The sequence below is a fragment of the Rhipicephalus microplus genome, chromosome 10 (assembly GCF_043290135.1).
Source record: "Rhipicephalus microplus isolate Deutch F79 chromosome 10, USDA_Rmic, whole genome shotgun sequence".
Taxonomy (NCBI): Eukaryota; Metazoa; Arthropoda; class Arachnida; order Ixodida; family Ixodidae; genus Rhipicephalus; species Rhipicephalus microplus.
The window spans coordinates 29,252,615-29,278,054 of NC_134709.1; the positions used below are offsets into that span (position 1 = coordinate 29,252,615).

The following is a 25,440-nucleotide window of genomic DNA, read 5'->3' on the forward strand; positions in this document are numbered from 1 at the left end:
GGAGTACATATGTACGTTTATAAAATAAGATATCCAGCATTGCACGCACAATTGATGTTTCACCATTACTGAAACTGAATAGTGCATTTTTCGAAAATAGTCCAGAGATCTGGCATGGCTCGGCGATTTCTTCGCATTCTGCAGACACTTTGAATCTATCTATCTATCTATCTATCTATCTATCTATCTATCTATCTATCTATCTATCTATCTATCTATCTATCTATCTATCTATCTATCTATCTATCTATCTATCTATCTATCTATCTATCTATCTATCTATCTATCTATCTATCTATCTATCTATCTATCTATCTATCTATCTATCTATCTATCTATCTATCTATCTATCTATCTATCTATATATCTATCTATCTATCTATCTATCTATCTATCTATCTGTCTGTCTGTCTGTCTGTCTGTCTGTCTGTCTGTCTGTCTGTCTGTCTGTCTGTCTGTCTATCTATCTATCTATCTATCTATCTATCTATCTATCTATCTATCTATCTATCTATCTATCTATCTATCTATCTATCTATCTATCTATCTATCTATCTATCTATCTATCTATCTGTCTGTCTGTCTGTCTGTCTGTCTGTCTGTCTGTCTGTCTGTCTGTCTGTCTGTCTGTCTGTCTGTCTGTCTGTCTATCTATCTATCTATCTATCTATCTATCTATCTATCTATCTATCTATCTATCTATCTATCTATCTATCTATCTATCTATCTATCTATCTATCTATCTATCTATCTATCTATCTATCTATCTATCTATCTATCTATCTATCTATCTATGCTTTAGTGAATGTCCCCTTAACTTCGCGTAAACCAATATTAGTATGGGAGGGTAAAATGGTTTGACGAATATGACTCGCTGGCTGTGACATGAATAATGTCTCAATGTTGTCGCGTACGACGTCAAACCCTTTCCGCGAGTCGTGTGGCACGTACCCGCAAAAGCATGTTTCACGGGTATGCTGGCACGGGCCACAGTTTGTCTAGGTTAGCACGCGCACCTCAAACACTGTCGCTTCAGCATTAAATTAAAGCGATTTGCGCTGTGGGGGAGGTCAGCTATGATTACAGGTATCTGTTCCATCACTGCTGCATAATGAACTTATTGGTGGCTGAAATCATTTTTCATCAAACTGATGGATGACTAACTTCTCGCAACACCATTCTATCTCGTAGCACTAAATTATTATCATATCTCATAACAAGTATGAGCAGTATAAAAACACGCATACAAAAGAGTTAAATGTGTCTCTTCTTGTGCCTAAGCGATGTTAGTGGACTCGATGGCATGCGCTTTGCGTTTTTTTACTCACAACTGGCCACTTTTTTTTTATCTGGAATGTTTCCTTATATGTTGATAACGCGTATGTCGCTCTTGACCTGGAAGTGTCGGGTAAACGGCGATAAGGCGGGGAAAAGAGCTCCGAACTGGGGACGACTATGGAATAGCAAGCACCGACCTTTTAAAAAAAAAAAGCCCTTCTCATTGGTGTTTTCCTTGAGAGCGCATAAGAAAGACCTGTCAGCCTGTGCGCACAAAAAAGAACAACAAAACACTAAAAATCTATACCTTCAGCAAATGTAGTACCACACGCACTAACACGTGTACAGAAGCTCTGTCCACGTAGCTTTGTCTGTGCTGCCCCAGTAAGTTTTGAACGAGTGCAGCCGTGGACTCTTGGTGTAGACACCTGTTCGTATACGAAGGGTGCGCCATGCTCCGGCATCTCCTCCAAGCGCTCGTATTGTTGCAACTTGCGTCCGCTGTCCTCGCCACCAAAGGTCAGTTTAACTTCGAATGACCTTTGCGAACGCCACGTGCTTCTACATTTGCGGTTTTGAATTCCAGCGTATAAATGCCAATATCCCGAACAGCTGAAGCTGTGTTCCGGTGCTAACCAATTTTTACGTGTGGAAAGTATGTACACTGTCTTTTAACTGAACAAGGGCGCGCACACAGAAACGGACACTAGGACAAGAAAATGCACACAACAAAGTACTCTTGTTCTTGTGTCCGTTGCGCGCCCTTATTAAGTTAAAAAACGAACGAATACCAACCAGCCCAATCATCCGTGCGATGTACACCATTTGGGACCAAGCGTGGGCGGGACAGGAACTATTAGAAACACGGAAAATTTTGCCGGCCTGTATTTAACTGCTGACGGTGATGCGTGCCTGAACTCACTCGGACTCAGACCCACGGCTCGATCGGATTCTGATGCATAGGCTGTCGTGCCGCAAATCGTAGTTTCGATTGCCACCGCGGCGGTCGCATTTAGATGGCGTCGAAATAGTACAGATGCCCGTGTACAGTGCGATTTTCGTGCACAACAGCTGGTCAAAATTTCGGGAGCCCTTCACTACGGCGTCTCGCGATCGTATCGTGAATTTAGGACGCACAACTCCAGATATTACTATTGATGTGAGTCTAAGTGAGTATAAGGAGGCGGAATTGTATTGAAATGATCTTGGAGAGATGGAAGAAAATATCAAACTTGCGAAGCTTGCACCCCATGTCGGCGAACTCTCTCATGAGTAGACTCAAGCGGACTGGCACCTAAACTCGGACTAAGTCGTCCCGGCGCGGTGGTTTACAAATACAAATCGCCACCGATTCAGATTGTTTCAATTAGGGCGCGTTAAGGAAACCCTTGGTGGTAGAAATTTTCGGAGTTCGCCACTAGGGCGTGCGTCACGATGATATCGTGGTTCCGGAAGGTAAACAGGGGAAATAATGCAATTTTTCAAACTGTTTAATGTAATTCAAACCTTCGGTCGGGAACAATTGATGTAGTATACGTAGCGGTGCCCCAAAAGCAAAACGGTTCATGCGAGCTGTGGCCGAACTGCGCAAAAGAACATGCCAGTGCTCTCTATCAAAAAAAGGGGTTCTTGATAAACAGCAACCTGCAAGGAGATAGTGTCATCATTTCCGTTTTTAGATAAAGAACGACTTCTGTGATGAAGCACGTTGGCATACCGTTTTGCATCGCTTGGCCACAGCTCGCGTGTTCCGTTTTCATTTTGAGACGCCTGTCCCACCCGCTGCCCTTATCTATAGCATCCATGTCTGTGACCGAGGTGATTGGCCTGGTGGTGAGACTAGCCTCGGTCAGCAAGCAGGGCCGGTTATCAAGACGGGCGCCTGTTTTCAAGAGCTTTTTTTTTTTCAAACTGTTGGAGATATAGCGTTCAATCTTACGTTTCAAATTTTGACTGGTTATAGTGCGGTGCTGGCGTATCACATTTTGCTGACATTGTCGGCAACATCGACTTATCGGTGGGCCGCGAAAGATGATTGCGATGCGCAGCCTAGGTGAGAGGCCTCTTCAGGGCACGGGGTAAACTCAATACCACCCACGCATTTCCAGGCTTCTTTAAGACACATTTTCTCTTGAACTACTATTTGTAAAACATCCTGGTTTCTTTCTTTTTTGTTGTCAGCATCTCTCCTTGCAGAAGAGACGCTTGCTTTATCTCTTCTACTGTGATTGCAACTGTTTTTTCACGTGCTGGCATTTGGAAAATTTTGTTAAACAAAGCATGCTTTTTCTTACTATTTTTGAAGCAATTCACCCAAAAAAGAAATCTATTCCACATACGCACACCGTTCTAGCTCAGTAGCTTTATTTTAATGCTTGGTTTATAGTGGGAAGTGGTAAAGATGATGATGATGATAACCTAAACGAATGGCATACACCCACTGTGGGGTATTGGACAAGATTCGTTTATTTAGATAGTGGATTACATATTACTTTAATTCTAATAAATTTTAAAATGGTTAGAAGAAATGAAAGTTTTCTAGTCAAGAGGTTTGCCATCAAAACTGCCTTGATTCGATTAAGAATCTTTGTACAGCAGAACAGATGTCCCGGTGACAATGACCTAATTCACTGGCCGCCATTCACTGGCCGCCTTATATATGTAGAAAGTGGATCTTTACCTCCAAGGTAGTGCCAATGGGAGATTTCTGCTGTATGGTGTTGAACAATGAAAATTCGCAGCGTACGCGTCAACTAAACACGGACCGTGGGTTTCTGTGTGCGATTGGAGTCTTCTGTCTGTGATTATCCAATAGCAGTGATTCACATGTTGCAGTAAGAAACGCCGATCCATCTCTGGGTGCTTTCGGCTTCCCCGGATTTATCTCCTGCGCAACGTCGCGATGAGCGCCAGCGTCAACGTCGCCTTCGGGGTAAGCGTCAGCACCCGCTGCTTCACATCTACACGTGGTTTTCATGAGCGGGAGATGGGGTAATTTTTTTTCTTCTTCGTCCTCACATGTACATGCCCGGTTACGAGTACATGCCCGGTTTCAGTGCCCTATACTGCACCCAGAAAAGGGTGTTTGTGTTGCGTTAACGTCGTCAGCTCTTTGTTGGCCTAACCGTTGCTTTCTCATTTTTAGTGAAACGATGGCGAGCAGTTGGATTTAGACATTGTGGCGCACATCCATTCTATTGTGATAGCAATTATATGGACACTCTCTGTTGGATTTTACCGCCGTCGTCATGAACCGCCGTCATTCACCGCATATGTAAACGTGTCTACACATATGAAAACACAAGAAAAAAAATAATTCAGAAAAAGACTCCGACGTGCGAAATCGACTGTTCGACCTCTTGCTTGTGAGTGCGTGGCATTAGCCACTGAGCCACGAAGGAGCACCCCCCCCCCCTTTAACGTTGAAACGGCAAGCTATTTATATCTACCACTAACTACTGGCGATGCCCATCTCGGGGAAACTAACGCGTTTTCAGCATTACCAGTGAGATGGCGTGATGAGTGCACATCGACAGATTGTCACGACGTGGCGACGCGTGTCCGTTCGGGATCTCCGACGCGTATGTTTACCCCGCGGAAGGTTTGGGTGACGGTAGACGCTCATGCGTGCGTGTGCTTTTCTCGCAGTGGGGAAAATTGTACGGTCTCACCGGAATTATTCTGCTGTAGTTACTGGGCGCACAAAGGTCACTGCGCTCGCTACACAGTCTCTATTTGCGAAAAGTGTGCGCTTTTCATACACCACGAAAGAATAACTGAAAACACTTATTCTCGTTCATCTGTACGTGTGAGTAAGTTTCGTGCGTCATTTATGTGTGTGCAACGCGGGGCCCGTTTTGATCTGCTTGCCATTCTTCACGTGACGTCCCAATTTGTTGCTGTTTTGCGGCAAAACTGTGACTTTTTTATGTTGTGCCATGGCTACATGCTACACCGTGACGACAGGAGACCTCGGGAAGCCTAGTATGCATGGTGCTTCACACACAAGTCAGAAAGGCTAAACCAAACTAGGACGAGAAGAGTTCCCACCAGCTCCGCGGGAATCCAGACTTCCAAATAAGTGAAATTTGGGCTTGTTCCCCTCCCCCCTTAGTGTATTCATTTTTTTACCATTTACAGACGCAGAGCCACCACGCATTGTCATCTCTCCGCGGGACCAGACGGTGGTGACCGGTGGGACGGCAGCGTTCACCTGCATGGCCGATGGCAACCCGCAGCCGCAGATCGAATGGCGCAAGAGTGGCAAGCGCCTCTTTTCCTGGCGCTACACGGTGACCGAGATGACTGGAGGGTCAGTGCTTCGCATTGACCCAGTCCGTAGCGGCAAAGAAGACGCCACCTACGAGTGCCTCGCCGAAAACGGGGTCGGTGATCCTGCCAGGGCTCAGTTCAAGCTCACTGTGCTTGATGGTAAATACCAATCACACGACTAACGTAGCTTCTATAGACATAATTTACGGAGAGGACGATCTCCTCCATGTTCGGCCGGAACTGGCTTTGAATTTTATTTTGTTTTTCTTCGCTTTATCAGAATACACGATTCCACAGGGCTTCCCACGCTTCGAGGTAGTGCCCAAACCTCAAGGTGTGGAGCTTAACCGCAGCGTGGTGCTTCCCTGCGAAGCCCAGGGAGAGCCCGAACCCACGATATCCTGGCTCCGAAACGTCATCCCCATCAACATGACCAATCCACGATACTCACTTGCAGCTTCAGGCAAGTTGACCCTGCAGCCACGCCGTTGGTCGCGGCAGCCACACTTCGATGAATGGAAATGCTAGAGGTCCGTGTACTCAGATTGAGGCTCACGTGGAAGAACACTTCGTGGTAAAAATTCACGGAAGACTACACTACAGCGTCTCTCATAATAATGTCGTGATCTTAGGACATAAAACTCCAACAAATATATAAGCTGAATGCTGTTCTGCAAAAGGTCAATGGGCTGCACTGTTGTTGAGCGACCGCGTAATCAGCTACCTTAATTTCCCTTTCCAACGTAACGTTATAGAAAGTGGTGGTCAGCTTATGGGAAGACCTTGTAGGTCCTCTATATAGGGGTGCACATCAAAAATGAAAGGAGAGGGATGTGTGGTCAAGGCATGCGCACTACGCTGAATTATCTACCAGTGATTAATTAGTATCAATACAAGTTAAGATGAAATGGCAGTCGCGGTGTGCGCACTGAACTGGGAAGCCTTTGGCAGATCGGCCGGCATGCTCTTAAAAGCTGCGAAATCGCAGGAGTCTGTAACAGTGCTCAGAGGTTACTTGTATACAGTATACTACCGATTCCCTGAAAAGCTTAAGAAAGAAAAGGGGGTGGAAGGAGGGCAAGGAAGTTAACAGGGACGTAATTATTTACCCTATAGTTCTTTACTCATCCCTGAGGAAGGGGCAAGAGGAGACAGAAATTTTGAGTTGTGTAGAGTGAGAGTCTGCTGTTTATTCGCAACTGAAAACCTAACGTAATGTTCGTAGTCAGGAAATCTCTACTTTAATAAAGCAAAGATTTTCAAATTAATGCACTTGTCTGCTTAAAGGTATCTGATAGAACCACGAGTGTTCTGTTACATTTTTTTTAATTTTGAGACTCCACATGACGCCGCATAATCTTGATTGATTGATATGTGGGGTTTAACGTTTCAAAACCACCATATGATTATGAGAGACGCAATAGTGGTGGGCTGCGGAAATCTCGACCACCAGGAGTTTTTCAGCGCGCACCCAAATCTGAGCACACGGGCCTACAACATTTTGCCTCCATGCGACATAATCTCGAGTCATGACGACGCCACATGGTGACGTCGTCACAAGACGATCTTTTTGCGTCACTCTAGTTGACGCAAACAGTGACTTGTCGCGGTTGATGAGGCATTGAAGGTGTTCGCCATAATAACCCCCTGTGCAGGTTCGCTGGAGATCTCCGACGCCCAGGAAGAAGATCAAGGCAACTACGAATGCATAGCGGAGAATAGTGTGGGCACTGCCATCTCGACCACGGCAACCCTCTTTGTGCGCGGTAAGTAGACTTTTTGGGCCTAAATATACAAAAGAAAACCAACTTCTCGAAACGATTCGGGCATCTATTCCCATCAATTTGCAGCAGGGACAGTGGAACCTGTGTGCGGATACATTTGCAAGTCATGGCTCTTCTGAAACGCGTATTCTACCCATCGTACTTGCAAGTTTCAGCGAGTGAACACAAGCAGAATGTAGTGACCAACATAAACGATAAACACATTGCTGTGCTATGCACGGCATGTGCTTATGGCAAAACATAGTAACAAGACAGTGCTGGCTCTTTTAAAAAAATATTCTAGCAGCTTGTCTAAAAAAAACTCATCGGTTTTCATTATTTTTTTTTCATTTTAAAATGTATTAATCGATATCTTAGTGAATGCTAAAAAGTTCATTTACAAGAACTCTATGTATAATGACGACAGGTATTGTCATGTATCATATTACCTTCAACTTCCTAGGACTTCTGTGCAGTTGCTTGCAAAGTGTCTTTTAAAAGATCACAATTCTCGCTAAAAAGAACCTTGTGTAGATGCGAAGGAGTGGGTGCTCACGCTTACGCTGGCGGTGACGTTGATGCTGGCGTTCATCACGGCGTTGCGCATTACTGCGTGCTTTGCACCTGGGTGGTGCAAAGCACGCAGTAATGGACCCTTGTTTTCTAGTGGAAGACGCCAATCGCTGCTAATGGACAATGAGAGGCAGAAGACGCCGAGAGAGAGAGAGAAAATTTTAATGCGGAAAGGCAGGGAGGTTAACCAGAAAACATATCCGGTTTGCTACCCTGCACTGGGGAAAGGGTAAGGGGAAAGGGAGGAAGAGAAGCACAAACACACATACACACACTCGCACACAGTAGTGTCACAATCGTTCTACGAGGCGGGTCGCTCGCAGAAACTTCATCAGCGCCTTCGTTGCTTTCTGGCGTGAAGCTCGATCTTTCCGACATTCCAAGATTGACTGCTCAGAAAATGGCTGGTCGTCGAGGCGAGCAAACACTGCTGAGAGGGACTGTCGCTGAGAGCTGTACTGGGGGCACTGACATAAAATATGTTCAATTGTTTCGTCATTGTCGCAATGGTCGCATGTAGCGCTGTCTCTCATTCCGATGCGGCAGGCAAAAGCGTTCGTGAAAGACACCCCAAGCCACATACGGCAGAGAAGGGTCGTCTCGGATCGGGGTAGGCCAGATGGAATAGTAAGTCGTAGGCATGGGTCCAGGCGGTGAAGACGGGTGTGGAGAAAACCGGGCGTATTCCGCATAGACCTTGCGACATCCTGCGCAAGCGTATTAATCTTTGCTGCTGCGTCGCTTCTTGATAGTGGAATAGGTTCCATCACTACATTTTCGTGAGCATTCTTAGCTGCATTGTCGGCATGCTCGTTACCGATGATGCCGCAATGGCCTGGTAACCACTGAAAAGATATGTCATGTCCTTCGTCTATTAGGTGATGGTACAGTTGTCGTATTTCGAGCGCCAATTGATCTTGAGGTCCACGACGTAGAGTATTGTGTAGACATTGGAGAGCTGGTTTCGAATCAGTAAAAATGCTCCATTTTTGTGGTGTCTCTTGGTCGATCCTGCGGAGTGCGCTGCGGAGTGCCGCGATCTCCACGGCTGTCGATGTCGTCTTGTGTGACGTTCTGAACTGGATGGTTTCGGCTCTTGCTGGGAAGATCACAGCTCCTGCAGATCCTCCAACAGTTGTCGAGCCATCCGTGTAAAGTTTGACATGATCTTTGTATTCTTCGTGTAGCATGAGTAGAATCATCTGCTTTAAGGCTGGCGCCGAGAGCTCCGCCTTCTTGCGAATCCCCGGCACTGTCAAGCGCAGTTTTGGTCGGTCCAAGCACCAAGGAGGTGTTAGTATCCGTTCCGGAGGTGTGTAGACTGTTGGAAGGCACTCACGGAAAGTCAATACTCTCTTACAGAAGGAGGCACTCGGTCGGTCTTCTGGAAGCGAAGCTAGGTGGTGGGCAGGGGCGCGAGCAAGGTGTCTAATATGAGCTCTAAGCATCTCCAAAGTAATGTGCACTGTGGCCGGATGATCTTTGGCGATTGCGATGGTTTCGAATTTAACACAGAGACCTGCAGTCCGCCTTTAGTTAACGCGCATGCTGCAAATTTTGATTGCTCAAGAAATCGCGCAGGAGAAATCTCTTACCGGCACTACATTGGAGGTCAAGATGCAGTGCCTATATATACGGTGTGGCCAGATGATGATGATGATGATGATGATGATGGATGATGGATGATGGTCCTGCCCTTTGTAATGGGTAGGCAGCTCTCAACTGCCTTAACCAGAGAAAGAAAAGAATGAAAGAAAGAAAGGAAGGAAGACGTAGAGAAAAGAGAGACAGAAAAAAACAAAACGTGACACACACAAATACACACACACACACACACACACACACACACACACAAAACGACTTATCACGTTTGCAACCGCCAGCCAGTGTCTCCTTGCAGAGCAGCTACATTGTCTAAACGTCTACACTGTCTGCGCGTCGGCACTGTCTGCGCGCTCTGCGCCACCGCTGTACCAATCTCTGTTTTGTGACGTGGACCGCTCAGGCCACCGCTGTGCTCTTCTCCGTATCTCCTCGGAATCCCAGTGCCAGCGGGAAAGTGGTGCCCTCTAGGTGACCCGGGCACAAATCAGCGCAGCGGAGGACGATGTGTTCTGTGGGCTCCTCTTCAGTGCCGCATATTCGGCATATGATCCGGGCCACCTCCGCAGATGTGCTGAACCTGCGATGGTATACCAACGTACGCAGCGCTGCAGCACGTGCCTCAAAAAGGAGGGTGCTGCCACCGCTGTTATCATGAAGGAGCTCCATGCCAATGTCGGCTTTTTGAGTGCGGCATGTGAGCAGTGTGAATTTAAGGACAATATAAAACCGGACCTTCTCGAGGAGCGTTGGCTAAGCGCGCTAACTAGCTCAGATCTGCACGACCAACTGTGGGCAATCCAGCGGGCCCGGACAGCGGTGGAAAGGCTACGCCTCACCGCACAAAACGTCGGGGTGGCCTGAGCCCGGTCTGGTAACCCTGCAGGGTTTCTGTTTTTAAAATAAAGTTTCTCCGTCCGTCCGTTTTCTATGGCACGCCACCACTGCTCTGTCTCCTCCTCACACACCTGCGACTTCACTGCATGGGCCCACTTGTACATCTTGTCCTCAATCACCGGGTTTCAGAGAAGCCAAACTTTCTTTTCCGGCTGCCCAGGCGCCTGCACCACTGCGTTTGTGTGCCGTTAGACTCGCATATCTGAACAGTCGCCTGGGCCACCATTCGTCGCCCATGAGTCGCAGGCGTCCTTCTTAAGTAGCCTTACTTCTCGCCTCGCGCGCCTAAAATGAGGACCCTCCCAGGTAACCCTGAATGGCTGCTATGGCGACACGCCCGTGGCATCCAAGGGCCACACAGCCCACCTCCCGCTGGCCACGCTCCAGCCACTGCCTGGTTGTCACAGTGAGGCACAGTATGGCATTGGCAAATGTGAGGCCTGGGATATGAACAGCCTTCCACACTTCTCGGATGAGGAGGAAACGGTTGCATCCCCATAGGCTTTTTCTTGTGCAGATTCATTTCATGCAACCCCAACAAGTCACCGCAGGTGCTCAATACCACCTCGAGGTACCAATATTCAGTGGCCCATTGTATCTGATCTCCTCCTGGCAGGTAAATGTCGGCATTAGGGCGGGAGCCTGACAACTGTAATGTAGCAGACTTCTTTGCATTGAAGGTCTAGTCCAGGTGGTACAGATGGGTCGCAGCGAGGGTGACCAGTTGTTGCAAATCCGTAGGGCTTTCGGCTAGCAGGACCACGTCGTCTGCATATACTAAACCCGGCAGCTTCCAAGTCACGCGCATTCCATCGTACAGGTGGGTGAATGAGAAGCCGATATCGGATGCTAGGAGCATATGTTCCAGTCCAGAAACATAAATCATGTATAGAGGGGGTGAGAGGGGGCAGCCCTGCTTAAGTCCCCGTGTTACCATTACTGGTCGGGACTGGGCTCCGTTCAAGCACGCTATAACTGAATTATCTTTGTACAACCGACGCATTAGGCTGACCCACACCTCTGGCATGCCGACTTCTGCCATCCGCTGGAATAGGGATTCATGTGGGGCACTGTCATATGCCTTAGCTACGTCAAGAAAGCAACCATATCGGTTTCTGGACTGCTCGAGAGCCATTTCTATGGTTTGTATCAGCACGAAGAGGTTGTCTACCAGGCGTCGGTCAGCTCGGAACCCCTTCTACAAGTCTGTGAGCACGTTGTTGTTCTCTGCCAACCCACTCATCCAGGCCTTCAATACCTTTGCAAAAACACGGTATAAAACGCTTGTTTCAGTCAAAGGCCTGTAGTCTCGTAGAAGCCCAGTGTCTACACCTTTCTTTCTCACCAGGCACACCCTCTCTGTTCGCCAGGCTGTAGGGACTTGGTCACCCACCATAATGCCAGAGAAGATGTTGGCAAGGTGATCTCGGGCAGCATCCCCCAGGTATTTTACAACACCGGCGGGTATGCCATCGAGTCCTTGCGCCGTGTGTGCACAGATGCGTGTGATCGCCCTGTCCACCGCTCTTCGCGTCACTTGCCATTTCATGATCTCACCTTCGTGGCACTGGATTGCTGCTTCATTCTTCTCTGCAGACACGCATGCTGACTGCGCGGGTTGGTATAGACGATGCATATGTTCTGTAAGATGTTCCAAAAGATCATAGACGACCAAATTCGTCTCCTGGTTTTGAATCCGCGGCATGGCTGCCCTCCTGTCAAGCGATGACACATACGTCCAAAACCGCCAAGAACCGTTTCACCTGTCTTCAGTTAAGGCTTTCAGATGCTTGCCATTCTCGGTAATCTTGCGTTGTACTATTGCTTGCATACCTCTTTTGCACTCCAGGTACCTCTGCCATAGCTCTGCACATTTGTGTGGAAGGAGTGTCCTTACCGCTTTTCTGTGTAGGCGATTCACCTCCCGTCGAGCACTTAGTGCCACTTTGACCTCCTTGTCCCAGCATGGCTTTCAACTCACCCCTCCACGGGAGTTAACGCATACTTCATGTGCTTCAATTATCTGTTGCAGAGCTTCTACATATTTGTCATAGGAAGGTGACTCCAGAATCATGAGCCTGCCTTCAAACTCTTGGGCCATGTCTTCATATGTCTCTTCCAGTAGGTAGCGTGAGGCCGACTCACGACAGTCTGTCCGTTTTTTGGCACCATGGAGGTCAAGAAGGTAGATTTATTTCGGTTACGCTCACTTCCCACGCTTGAACTTCCTATCCTCATCTATTGTGATTGATGTGGCGTGGCGGGACAGCTTTGGTGACATAAGTACACAGTCGATGCATAAATGGCTGTTCCTAGCACACCATGTGAATTCAGCCTCGCAGTCAGACCAAAAGTTGGCTATTTCCAAGTTCAGTTCACGTGCTGTCAGGTCCACCAGGTCTCCATTAAAGTCCTTGAAACCATACAGTGCCTGCAGATGGCCATTGAAGTCGGCCATGAGTAAAACTTCTCTGTCAGCTGCCCATTGTGTTACATACATTTACACACATTTCATAATTCGAGTATTTCCATCATGCTGGCCATTGCTCACTGCGAGGTAGGCCACACTCACTATCACGGGAATCCCTAGGATGCTACCACGGAGACACGTATGTTCAGTGCAAGGGCAGGTAAATCTTTCCCACATCGCTCCGGACCGCCACAACATACCTATTCCCCCGCCTTTGCGTCTATTCCCTTTGCGGTTAGAGCCTGACAATTCCCACTTCGGATGTATAGGGGGTTCCTCCAGCCCACGAAAGTGCGTCTCTGTTAGCGCATAAAGTTCCATTTCTTAACTCTCTATCATCGCATATTTCTCTTCCCACTTGCTCCGCTTTCTTGCGCCGTGTACATTGAGAAGACCCACGTTGGTTTCCCTTACACGTAGGCCACAGTGGTGGCGATGACAGTGTACATATTTTACTCCTGATTGGAGGGACGAGGGAGCTTTCTACGCTTCACCTGGTCCTGTTTCTCTGCCATCTCTAGCATCGCCTGTCCGAGGGCTGTCATAAGCGGTGCCAGGGGGTGTGAGCCGCTTGTCCGTGTACGTCGTATTGTAGGTCCAACCGGATGGAGTCCTAAAAAAAAGCCTGTGTCCCTGACGTCTGCCCAGTTCCTCAGCAGCGCCGACCTTGTAGGGCAAACAGTGCACCCCACCTGTCGGCGCTCGTGTGGTGCTTACAAACTCCCCCTTTTGGCCCAGTTCATCGCAGGCCTTCCTGAGCTTCTCGTTCCACAGCTTGTATTTGCTCAGCATTACGTCATTACAGCGTTCTGGCTCAGGAACACCGTATGCAATGAAGCGATGCTTATTGGCTCTCGCCTGCCACGTCTGCATCCTGTCCTTGATCCTGTATTATAATATCTGTGGAGGCATCACTGTCCACGATATCGCTGCTTCCGCAATTAACGGCCACAACTGCCTCTGGTGCGCTCAAAATGTCCACCACAGCATCCATTTCACCCATCACATTCTGGAGGGTGGCATTCTTCCTTGTGCGGAACTGAACTCGCCTGTTCCACTTCACAACGCGTAAAGTGGTGTGCCTTATTTTGAAGGCATTCTTGTCTCCATATATGAAAGCACACCGACCTTCATAAGGTGGCTATGTGAAGCGCTTCTGTTGTTTGGGCACATCTTTGTTGGAAAATCCCGTTTCTCTCGAGCTCTTGCCTAGCTCCTTACGCTTTTTGTTTCCCAAAGTGGGCCTCCACCCCTGGAGCTCTAAGGCACATTCGTTATCCAGTTATCTTTGCTCTTCCCTTCTCGGTTCGAGTGGTTCTGAGCAGCTTCCCGGACTTGCCTGGCTACGCACTTTTTCACGTGTGTGACGTTCCTTGTTTTCCTCTTGGGGAAAACGTGACGTGCCGTTGTCCTCCGTCGCAGCATGATGCGACCCTTTTGGCTTTTCGGTCTAGGACCCTTCCGTCGTGCTCTTCAAGTCATCAAGCTGCGTCTGCAGCTGAGAAACCTGCACCTGGAGTTCTTCGCACATGCGGGTCTCCCGCCCCAGCTGAGAAAGAGCGTCGTTCAGCTTTGTTTTATACCCCTGTCACACGGGCACTTAAAAGTCTTTTAAGCAAGCGGTCTTTTTCCGAAAAGGAGTTCCTGACAGCAGACACACGGCACAGAGCGAACTCATTTTCAGAAGCGGTCTTTTTCGTAAACGGCGTTCGTCGATCTCTTTTACGGCTCCGAATGAGTAGCCTCGAAACCAGTGGGCGCCAGCAATTTTCGAGTGGTGGGAAAAAAAGAGCGAATGCTTATTTTTCTGTCATCAAAACTCTTTGTAAAAACAAATTTCATATCCTGCAGAAGATGTAATGAACTCTTTTAATGGTTATTTCCTTTTCTAGTCTCGTAAGCAGCTACAACGCGTCGGCAATATCACGTGGTGACGCTCGGTCTTGCGCTGCTTTATCCTCTCCTTGGCGGCTTTTGCAGCGTCTGCCTCGCTTTCCAGAGCGAGAAGGCAGGCCGTGAGGCTTGCGATCCTCGCTTTTTCTTCCGTACGGTCGCCCATAACGTGTCGAGAGCAGTCGAGAGCAGCGAAAAACAAATACGGTAAATAAAAGCACAGTGGTGCCAGACGGACTTGTGCACGTCGCTAGTTATGGGAATGCTTCCTTATCTAGTGCAAAAAACATTCACATTGGTGTTTCTTCATCTCTTATTCTTAAATTTATTTGAAGAAACGAGCAGTGCAACAAGTCTTTAATTTGTACATCGTGATACATCGTTTAATTTTCATTGCTTCTCTTTTAACTGCTAGCGCCACGCTTTCGCTAGCGTCTTCGAACGAAAACACTAAAAGGAGATCGTTGCTGCCGTGTGTCTGCGCCGCAAACACCTCTTTGTTAAAAGTCCTTCAACTTCGTAAAAGACCGCTTACTTAAAAGACTTTTTGCGCGCCCGTGTGACACAGGTATTAGTATTCTCAAGCTGCAACAAATACTCCTCTTTATGCTGCCACAACAACTGCGCGAACTCCTCTCGCAGGACGTTCAGCCGGACGCACTGCTTGCAGTCACAACGTGTTGTCGCGCTTGCCTCCTCTACAGTTTCAAAATGCGTGTAAACAATGTCGATACACACATCACAACTTGTACACGCCACCCAGCTGTCTCTCTTGTTACTGGCTTCGGCGGGCGGGCTTCATTTCACTCGCGTTCTGCCCATGCAGGTTCTTGGCCACCTTTAGTGCTCAAATATCCCGCTTCCGCACACCACCACAATCTTAGTCACGCTGCTAGCGCCATCTGGTATCTGTCTCGTGAAGTAGCTTGTTACCGATGTGTCATTGGTCAGTTGGTTAGGCTTACCTTCTCGCCGGCATGGTAAGCTGCACACTAGCCAACGGGGACAGCAGACAGAGTCTCACGGGATGCACCTCCCTCACAGCCCAATACACCCCACAGTACTTCACGTAGATTGCGGCAAAATTACACACACATCATTCAAGACGTCACAACGGTGCACACAACGCACATGCGTGCAAACCAGAGTTATTCAATCATATGAGTTGCGAAACTACATTCCCGAACTCGGATACGCCATTGGCCTACCTAGCGGGAATGAGCCGGAGTGACAATACAAAACACTGCATCGCCACTTATGCGAGCGCTTTTTTTAGGCAGGTCAACGCCGCACGAAACACTCGCGTTGTCGCCTCAATGAATGGCCTTAGCTTGCACGGCACTCGCCGCCGCTGTCAGCTGTTTTCGCTCTGCAAAGGCGTAATCAAAGCCGGGTCAAAGCGTCAAGGTTTATTTCGTCGAAGGTGGTGGTTGCGATTTCGTGCTACCGTGGTTTTAATGCTGCGCCCTGATTATTTATATTACTCCTCGCTTGCTCGTTTGAAAATGTGCGCTTGACATCGATTGCTCACGGGAAGTTTGACGAATCCTTTTAACTGTTCTACTCTGCGGTTCACGATGTGTCTCACTAACACGACGGGAGTGATGGCCGCACAAACAAGACAAAGGTACGGTAGAGGGCAAACCGAAGCACAACAGTACCGATCAGTACTTACCGCAAATCGGTCGCTTTGTCTTGCTCTTGCACGCAGTGGTCGAATTCCACTAATCGCGAAATCAATGAGACACCGGCTGGGATACCATAAAATTACGAAAGCCCGATGACAAGAAAGTGGGAACTTGAGCATTGCTATTTACTTGCAACCAGCACTGCAATCGTTCTTTTCTCTTCAGGTGCTATGTTCGTGGAGTTTTTCCAACGGTACCGGCGTTTGCTGCTCGGGTAACGTCGTCTGCTGCCGTCGACAGACTTACAGGTTGGATTCACCCGGATCAACGCCGCATCCCGCTTGCATCACGCCTTGCCGCTCGCAATTTTGCTGAAATGTAAACATCGTGGGCTCGCCACATGAATCTGATAAACTGCCGACTTCGCTGCTACGTCCATTACGCTGTGCTAGCTGTGTACCTACCACACGAACATGTCGCTTATAGCCACGTTACTTCTAGCGCAATGTGGACAGCATGAAAAATGACACAACATCAAGAGAAGAAGCAGCTCCTCTGTCCTTTATCACTTCTCCACCGCTTCGACAAACTAACATGTTAAGCACCCTTAGGCACCAACTCACCTAAGAACGAATTCTAGGCGCTGTCAAGCTGTTTAGCAGAATGCGGCGGCGCTCACAATCTTGCTAAACGCAAAAACACAAAATATATCGCTTTCTAGTTAGTTTTGTTGTCAAGAGGTGACGCTACAATCTTCTCACTTCCGCCATTTCAGCCTATGTCATGTCCGGATTTTGATACACGGAGCCTATGGGGAGTTTCGCAACTCGTATGATTAAATAACTCTGGTGCAAACGTGTCCATGATGATTAAATTGGGTAGCGGCTAACGACCAGTGAACGGTTATGCAGCGCGACCTGTCGGTTTTCGCAGTCAAGAAACTCACTAGCAGACTCTGCCTGCGTCGGCGTAGCGAGGCGACAGGGGGGAACGAAGGAGAGGAGAGAGGGCGGAGGGGACACGCATGCGTAATGGGGTTGTAAACGCCGCAGGGAGGAATGCCCAGAGGAGAGAGAGGGAGAACGAGCGTAGGTTACCAGACGCTCCCTGCAATGGCGTTGAGACAGGAGAGAGGGGAATCGTAGGAGAGAGGAGCGAGGGCGAGCGGATGCGCATATGCAGTAATGATGGTCACGCCGCACACTGGATTGAGCTCAATCTTAAGCTGCTTCGCATCTTAAAGCACTTACGAAGGTATCTGCTCCATGAGCTAAGTGACGTCCCCCCCCCGCCTCCCCTTCAGCAAGCAAAACACGGTGTTGGTAAAACAATACTTAAACATTTCCGGCCATTTTTCAGCCCGTTAACATTGTGCACGCGTAAATACTGTTACATTTAATGCCGCAAACATCTCATGGTTTCTTACGCATTTATCTAGGAAGACTGGAACAACAAAAGACCTCTTCTTCTTTTTCTTCTAATTTGATTTTGATCCCATCCAAAGCTTTATGCAACTAACGTAGTGCTGAACTGCCTCCAAGATCGGAGGTATGCCGAAAATTCAGCACCACACGGTGTTTTGCATTGCCTCCTGGATCGTGCCAACAATTGAACAAACGCTGATGTCATGTAATAACGTCGTCATGTGACGTAACGTTATTTGATTTCCTGGTGACGTTATCAAATGACGATTTTTTTGCGTCACTCGTGTTGACGCCGTGGACGTCGACAATGAATTGCCGCGTTTGATGCGACATCTATGGTTTTCGCCTTATAAGTATTCTCTATATAAAGACAGTTTTGAGCTTGAATAATGCTAAAAAATGTTGTTAATATATGCGCCTTTGGTATTAAAGTCCATTTTCATGTGGTGCACCCATTGTGATTGATGCTATCGTGAGTCCATGACTTCTGGCTGCAGTGTCAAGACTAATGACTTCATGCGCCAGTATGACTGTTTGCGTTGACATCAGGTACAAAACATTCAAAATCAGCGCTTGTGCCATAGGGAGGAGTGTGGGGGGAGAGGTGATTCTTAAATGAAAAGATAAAAGTGAACCCCATAACTGTCTCGCAGAGGGAGGACACCTCAACAGTAGCTCAAGGGAGATGGGGGTAAGGATGGAATAAAAAGGATAGTTATTAAATGTATAGATATAGAGAGAAGAGCAGGAGGAGAGAGAGGTGCAGGTATAGCCACATACGGAAGTGAGGAGAAGATTGGAAAGATGGACATGGTCGCAGAAGTCCGAGGACGGGGCACCACTCAGTGAGAGCTCTTGCCGGCGTCAGGAGATAGGGCGAGCCAGTCGGCCAGAGCTGCACTGTCATCGGAGATCGCGGGGGCTCAATCGGTGGGCACGAAATCCAGCGAGCAAACTTCACAATATCTTACGCGAGCACGTGTTCGAGAAGGTCATATCGTTTCGTGATGTCAGGTTTAAATAGGAATCAAAACTTGCTCTTAAAGGCGTACTAATTAAGAACTACTAATTCAGAGTGCTGTTAACTTACCAGTACATTTTTTAGGCTTTTGAGGATTTAGCCTTTAATTTCACGCTAAGAAACAACTGAAAAGCTTTGTCTCACTACCCCTCAGCAATAGGTTCACATTCACTGTACTCTTTTCTTCCCCGCAGTGCGTCGGGTGCCGCCGTACTTCGCGAGTCCGCCGGAGAGGACCTACGAAGTGTATCCGGGTGCCGCGCTTAACCTGACATGCGTGGCTGTGGGAGCGCCCATGCCTTTCGTGCAGTGGCTCAGAGGTCGCGTGGACCTTGCCGCCTACGGCGAGCCAACGTTGGGGCGCAACGACCTGATGCTGGAAGACATTCGAGAGTCGGCCAATTACAGCTGCGTGGCAAGCTCCCCGCTCGGCAGCATCGAACGTGTCTCGCAAGTTCTCGTCCGAGGTGAGAGCCTACAGCCGCCGAATCTGTAAACGCTAGTCGACCTGAAGATCTGACATCACGTGAGCGAGTGATCGTGTCTCAAGACAGCTTTTGATTCTAATATTTCCGCGTCAGCCACCACAATAATAGTGGCCATTAGTCTGTCCGCTAATCTGCTATAATACGTCTATCCGGTGATGCACTTTATTTCGAAAATTCTCTGGTTCTTTCTTCTTATATTTCTTTTTTTACTTTCTTGATTCAGTCTTTTTTATTTATGTCTTTTTTGTGTATTTCAGTTCATTTCTCACTGTTTCTCTCCTTGCCTTTCTCGGTTTTACTATCTTCCTTTCTCTATCCACCTTTTCTTTCTTTCTGTTTCTATCGATGTTTCCCTCCCTTGCTTCAGTTTGCCCTATCTCCTTCTTTTTCTTTCTATCTTACGTTATTTCTAACGCTATCTTTATCTTTCTATGCTATGATATACTATCTCCATCCGCCCCTGTGGTATATGGTTACGGTGCTCTGCTGCTGACCCGAAGGTCATGGGTTCGACCCCTGCCGTGGCGTCGGCATTTCGACGGAGAGGAAATGCTAGAGGCCCTCGTGCTGAGCAGTGCTACTCTCAGTGCACGTTGAAGCAAGCCAGATGGTCAAAATTTCTGGAGTTTTCCCACAACGGCCTGCCTCGTTGTCCTGTCCTGGCTTTGTCACGTAAAACCTGAGCTATTATTATGATTTGCTCTCTCCTTTCCTCCTTAATCTCAGATATGCCCTCACTCTCACTTTCCTTTCCTACACGCTCGCTATACTATAGTGTACATGGCTATGTACAATACAGTGTAACACTACATTACTTGGCTATGTAAAGTGCGCTCTGCTGCCCTGCCAGCATGCCAGGATGGCAGAGTGCACATGGTTAAGACGCTCGATCTTGGGTTTTAGGTACGCGGGTTGCAATTTCGCGTCGCGAAGTATATTTTCCCTTTAGAATTTCTCTATGTCTCTATCTCTATATCTCTTCCTTACTCACTTTCTATCTCTTTCTGTATCAAGTGTTCGCAAGAAATGTGGAGTCCACTCAGGCTCACTCATTAAAAGCATTCTGTCCTTGGCACTCACTCGGACTCAGACTCACGAAAGTTTTCCGCACCTGAACTCGCAATATCTTTCTCAGCCGTAACCACTGAGACTCAGACTCCCCAAAAGATAAACTTACTCGGATTCAGTCCCACTCAGACTCATGGCTGAATCTGAGTGTGGTCGGTGAATCCGGTCAGTCCACTGGTGAGTGAGTTTGGTGATGTTTTGGACTGCATAAGCGGGGATGACAGCGCGTGGCTGAAACGCGCAAATTAGTAAGAAGTCCCACATCTGGTTCTCACATTGTGCGCATGTTTCAAAGAAAATTAAGTGGCGAGGAGGAAACAGCCTCTGTACGAAGAGCACTAACGGCGAGGGAGAACCTCTTTGTAGTCAATGAACTCAGATTGTTTTTGGGGCTATTCAAGTGACGTGCCGCGTAGCGCCTCACTGACCAGTATAATTATGTTCTTGCAGAGGGGGAGAACCAGAGCTTGACCTACTCACGAGTAGGGGACACTTGGGCGGACTTCGACAACCGTACAGACGAGAATGCCACCTCAACGGTACGTTCAGGCAGCGCAGCATCGAGCGCAGATACACGGACTTCATTGGCGCGACCTGCAAGCGTAGCAGATCTCATGACCGCCGAGGGCGAAACCACGCTTACCGAAGCAGCTGGGCTCGCTGGCACGCTGTCCTCGCCCCAAAAAAGCGTTGCAGAAGAGGCACGTGTACGTATCGCGCTGTTGCAAGAAGAGCACGCGCTACGCATGAGGCTTATCCAAGAAGACCACGACGACGTATTGAAGAAACGGGACGCCGAGCACAAGCTCAAGATGGAAGTCTTGAGACTGCAAAAGGAAGTTCAAGATTTCGTGTTGAAGAGGCTGCAGCAAGGCGAGTGAAAGGTGTTGCTTCCGTTCCTTCAAGTATTCCTTCAACAACTCTGTGCGTTGTGCGTCGCATTTGGTACAATTGCATGTCATGCACTATAGGCATCAAATACTACTACTAATACACGGATAATACACGGTTAAACGATGAAGCGGAAGGAACATGTACAATCGTTGTTCCACATGAACATACAAAATGTGTGTCAAAAAGATTGGTACCCATATGCACATGTTTGGACAAAGCGTTCAGCGATTCAGAATACCATGTACTCTATTATGGCAGTTATAAAAAGTGATTGACGAGAGGCTTGGTGAATGTCCTGTGTTTAGACCCGTGAGCGTCATATCTAATGAGGCCCGGGTGGTGTTTAGGAAAATGGCTAATGATTTTGAGTACTTGGTACTCAACTATGGGAGAGCATAGAGCCGTCCCGTGCGTGGTGTGTACGGACAAATCGTAACATTTCACTACATTACTGTGTGTTTACAAGAAGTGTTTAACGATTTCGAGTACTTCGTACTCGACTATGGGAGAGCCTAAAGCCGTCCCTCAGGTGCTACATCCTGTTTAGAAAAAGTTTATTCTTTCATGGGACGCAACAAACCTAAGAGACAAGCGTCTGTATAACAGGCACAATAACAAACAAAACACAAAGCACAACATACAATACACATTTAAACTAAAGTGTCCAAGTCCGTAGGATGTCCATAGTCCGTTGTACTAATAACTGTACATATACTACGTAAATGCACTAATCACAATATGGACAATGTACATGATGATATATGTACAGAATTTACAAGACTTGGTGAAGATGTTATAAAATGTGTACAACAGGTATCAATATTCATAAGAGTTACATAACACACAGCGTTAGAATGAAGTGCATATATCCAACGAGCTTAACATACTGTGACTTGTACTTTGTTGCGTGCATGTGCGTTTTTTTTTTGACATATAGTGCTCTACAGGCGCCTTTGTCATACTGGTTTTTTTTTTCAGTAAGTGTCAAACTTTGTGCAAATAATATTGCTTTTTATTTCATTAGCACACATTTCCATTAACTGCATTAGTTGGCAACAGCGATCTTTTAAGTGAAACTTTACTTTTCTTTCAGATTCAGAGAATAAACCCATTTGATTTTTAAGAAGGCGCCATCAGAACTGAGCACGCTTTCAAGAACACTTGAGGGCAAACAGGCTTCACTTTTGCCAATAAGGAATGTTAAGATTTCCGTCTATCACTAATCACAAACAGAAGTAGAATGATCATTTGCCTCCCGGCTTGGTCTTTACTTACGTGGCTATGTCCTACTATTAGATTAGTAAACTCTCCCTGCAAGCTGCGCACAGTCACCACAATGAAGCCAGTGCGTGCACCAAAAGAACATGCTGCTGGGATGCTACGTTGTTTTACATCAGCAATCATTAATGAACACGGCTGTTCAGTGCGAACAAATAACGAGGCGAAAAGGTTTTTCTTGCGGCGAATCCAAGAACTGTCAATAAAAGGCCGAAGTACAAAGGGGAGGGTTTGCCGAAAAATCGCATGCCATTATACCTTGTATTACTATGAAAGCGTGAGCAGTGAACTTCTGACCAGGACTGTACATCGTAGATTGAGGAGGATGCTTCGCATTAAAAAATAAAAAAAAATGTAGTTTCACCACAAGGGCAAATCAATGAATTCATCGGCAACAAACTGCAATGTCATACACACAGAAGCCATGCAGCAGCTCGACACTTGCAGAGTACTGTTCCAACCAAGGAGGTTTAATTTTTTAAAAAATAGCCTCGGTTCCAGCATTGAGAAGTACGTACGAAAGAAAAATACAATGATATACACAGCACGTCGCGAACTAACAATTGTGACAGTTTTTTCGTTCGCTATCGTTCGCATGTACATGTCAGCTCTTATCACGCCTTCTTGGTGCTTGAGCAGCGTCCTGCAAGTGTCGAGTATGCACGTTCAACTAGCTCCTATAGTTTGGTTTTTTACTGGAAGTTGTTTTGCGAATGCAGCAGTGACAGTTAGCGAAGTAACCTTCATGCGCTCTATAGCTTCTACGGAAACCTCGCGGTGAAACAGAAAACGTAGAAACCCCCTTGTTCAAAACAGCAGTGTGTGAGCACGGCCGACCACGCCCTGTAAGTCAACTTACAGAATGGATGAACGCCTTACCATGCCTGCTAAGTACGAGCGAGGCAACGAACTTGAAGGCTAGGGTGTTTGGCTGTGGTGTCAGAGATGTAGAGAGAGAGGGAGAGAGAAGACAATTGATTAAAGTGTTCCTAGCTAGGTCAAACGGGGAGGGGGGTAGCCGGGCCTTTCCGGAACCCTCCAGCCTCAGGCCTTGAATTTTGGCGGCGTTCTCGGCCAGCCCAGAGCTGGACCTCCGGGATCATGCTGAGCAGCATAGCCTACTGAAAGCACGCACCACTGCACTCTGTTTGAAGCGCACTCTCTGCGCCATCTCGCGGGGGGATAGCGAACGGGCCTCTGCCAAGCTGAAGCACATCAAGGCTCCGCGTACCAACAGCGGTGAAACATGTGCATGAACAGATCGTTGTTGTTATGGGTGAACGTATGCTGCGTGGTAGGGTTGTTGAACGCCGTCGGGGGTTGAACAGGAGGTCGGAATCCACATTCAGAGAAATTTGCTTCGGACCTTCTCAAGCATCTTTATTTGCGGGTAACACACACGCACTACTATATAGAGCTGGATGGTTACGACAATGGCGGTAACACTCCGAGAGTTATTGTTGTGTACTTCACGTAGACGGTTAAGTGACAAAATACCGAAGAGTGCAAAAACAGCACGGCGTAGGTTACTGGATTCCCCTCAGTAACACGGGTCAACCACTAAGACTGGCGAAACGGTGACATGACATCGTGCATGACGTTTCTGCCCAGGTAACCCCGACGTGACAATGATCTGCCGGGTTACAAAATAGGCCCTCCCGTTTCGACCAAACGCACGTAATCGTGAGCCCAGTTATCAGCTGTCTGAGCACCTAGCACAGATCATAGAGTTTCCCAAAATTAACCACAGGGCACTCTGGCGCTGAGATCGTTCAGCGACCATGGGAATGATGGGTAGTACACACATTTGCCTAGTCTTCGTACTTGCGGGCGACGAATTGTACTTGCGGCTTCGTTTATTGCCGTGTTTCGGTTTCGTTTTGAGAGAAAGATTCAACCATTTTGAACTTCATGACCCGATTTCAAAAAGTAAGTCTAAAAAAATAAGATGCTGAAGCACAACCGCTGAACATTTGCTAATATTGGTTTCGCGAAAAAAACAGCTCCAAGCCACACGAACACACACGGAGCCAGAAGCAGGCCAGAAATACGAAAATTGAACAAATGTGTGTACTACCCATCATTCTCATGCTCGCTGAAGCGCCGTGTGTTGCAGCTCCCATAGACACTAGCGCCAGAGTTCCCTATAGTGTATATTAAGAAACTATATGGCACAGATACTGCGAGTTTTGTGACGTCACTGTTGATGGCGAGTGAACATGCACTGCCGCGATGCAGGTGCGATGCCGTCATATGCAGGTGGGGATTCGCTCGCAGGATTTCAAGCTGGACGGTTGTGCCCTCGCGATCTCCGACGCCAGCGTAGCTCCCGCCGACTGGTTCGCCCTCCGTGGTCTCCTGACGCCGTGCAGCTCTCGCATTGTGGCGCCCCGCCCTTGAACTGCTTCGACCGGATCCCCACTTTCCTATCTCCTTCTTTTTCCGTTGCTTGCCTGTCTACTTCTTCGTCTATTTTTCTTCTATTCTTTTTATCCTTCCTTCCCCCGACCCCTATAAGGCACTGCGCCGTGTCGCCTGAAGGCAGAGAGAAATTAGGTGCCTTTTTCCTCTTCATTCTAACCACTACCATATGCAGGTGCGATGGGATCATGTTAGTTGCTCTTATCGACGCGCTGTACGCAGACAAAGATGGCCGCCGGCTACGGGGAAGGAATGTGCAGCTGTCATATTTATGGAAAAAAACACGTGAACGCGTGGCTGATAGCCTCGCACCGCACTCGTGATGTGGCGCAGTGGCGGCGATATCGATAGGAGAGAGCAGAGTTGTTACTTCTGCTGCATACACTCGCCACACGAACGTGTCATTATTTTACGCTTTCTTCTCAATATCTATCTTCCGTTGGAGCAATTCCGGCAGTGGCGGCTGCATT

General features: G+C 47.7%; 1 protein-coding gene across 3 annotated transcripts; it reads left to right on the forward strand.

Moving 5' to 3' along the window:
- Nucleotides 1–1,608: 1,608 nt before the first annotated feature.
- On the forward strand, nt 1,609–21,551 carry LOC119181055 (tyrosine-protein phosphatase Lar). Of its 3 annotated transcripts, XM_075875341.1 has the most exons (7): nt 1,661–1,797; nt 4,114–4,210; nt 5,419–5,709; nt 5,831–6,013; nt 7,206–7,316; nt 19,016–19,288; nt 20,828–21,551. In XM_075875341.1, the coding sequence occupies exons 3-7, from the start codon at nt 5,496–5,498 to the stop codon at nt 21,256–21,258; spliced, it is 1,212 nt and encodes a 403-aa protein (XP_075731456.1). In that variant the 5' UTR covers nt 1,661–1,797; nt 4,114–4,210; nt 5,419–5,495; the 3' UTR covers nt 21,259–21,551. The 3 variants fall into 3 exon arrangements, with proteins under 3 accessions (XP_075731455.1, XP_037288129.2, XP_075731456.1); XM_075875340.1 differs by lacking the exon at nt 4,114–4,210 and having other exon boundaries at nt 1,609–1,797; nt 5,425–5,709; XM_037432232.2 differs by lacking the exon at nt 4,114–4,210 and having other exon boundaries at nt 1,610–1,797.
- Nucleotides 21,552–25,440: the final 3,889 nt, after the last annotated feature.

Bases quoted from the DNA above. Each gene is read 5' to 3' on its own strand.
- LOC119181055 (XM_037432232.2), top strand. From the start codon at position 1,731: ATGCTCCGGCATCTCCTCCAAGCGCTCGTATTGTTGCAACTTGCGTCC. The intron at 7,317-19,015 runs GTAAGTAGACTT...TCTTCCCCGCAG, and splicing joins GGCAACCCTCTTTGTGCGCG to TGCGTCGGGTGCCGCCGTAC. The intron at 19,289-20,827 runs GTGAGAGCCTAC...ATGTTCTTGCAG, and splicing joins CTCGCAAGTTCTCGTCCGAG to AGGGGGAGAACCAGAGCTTG.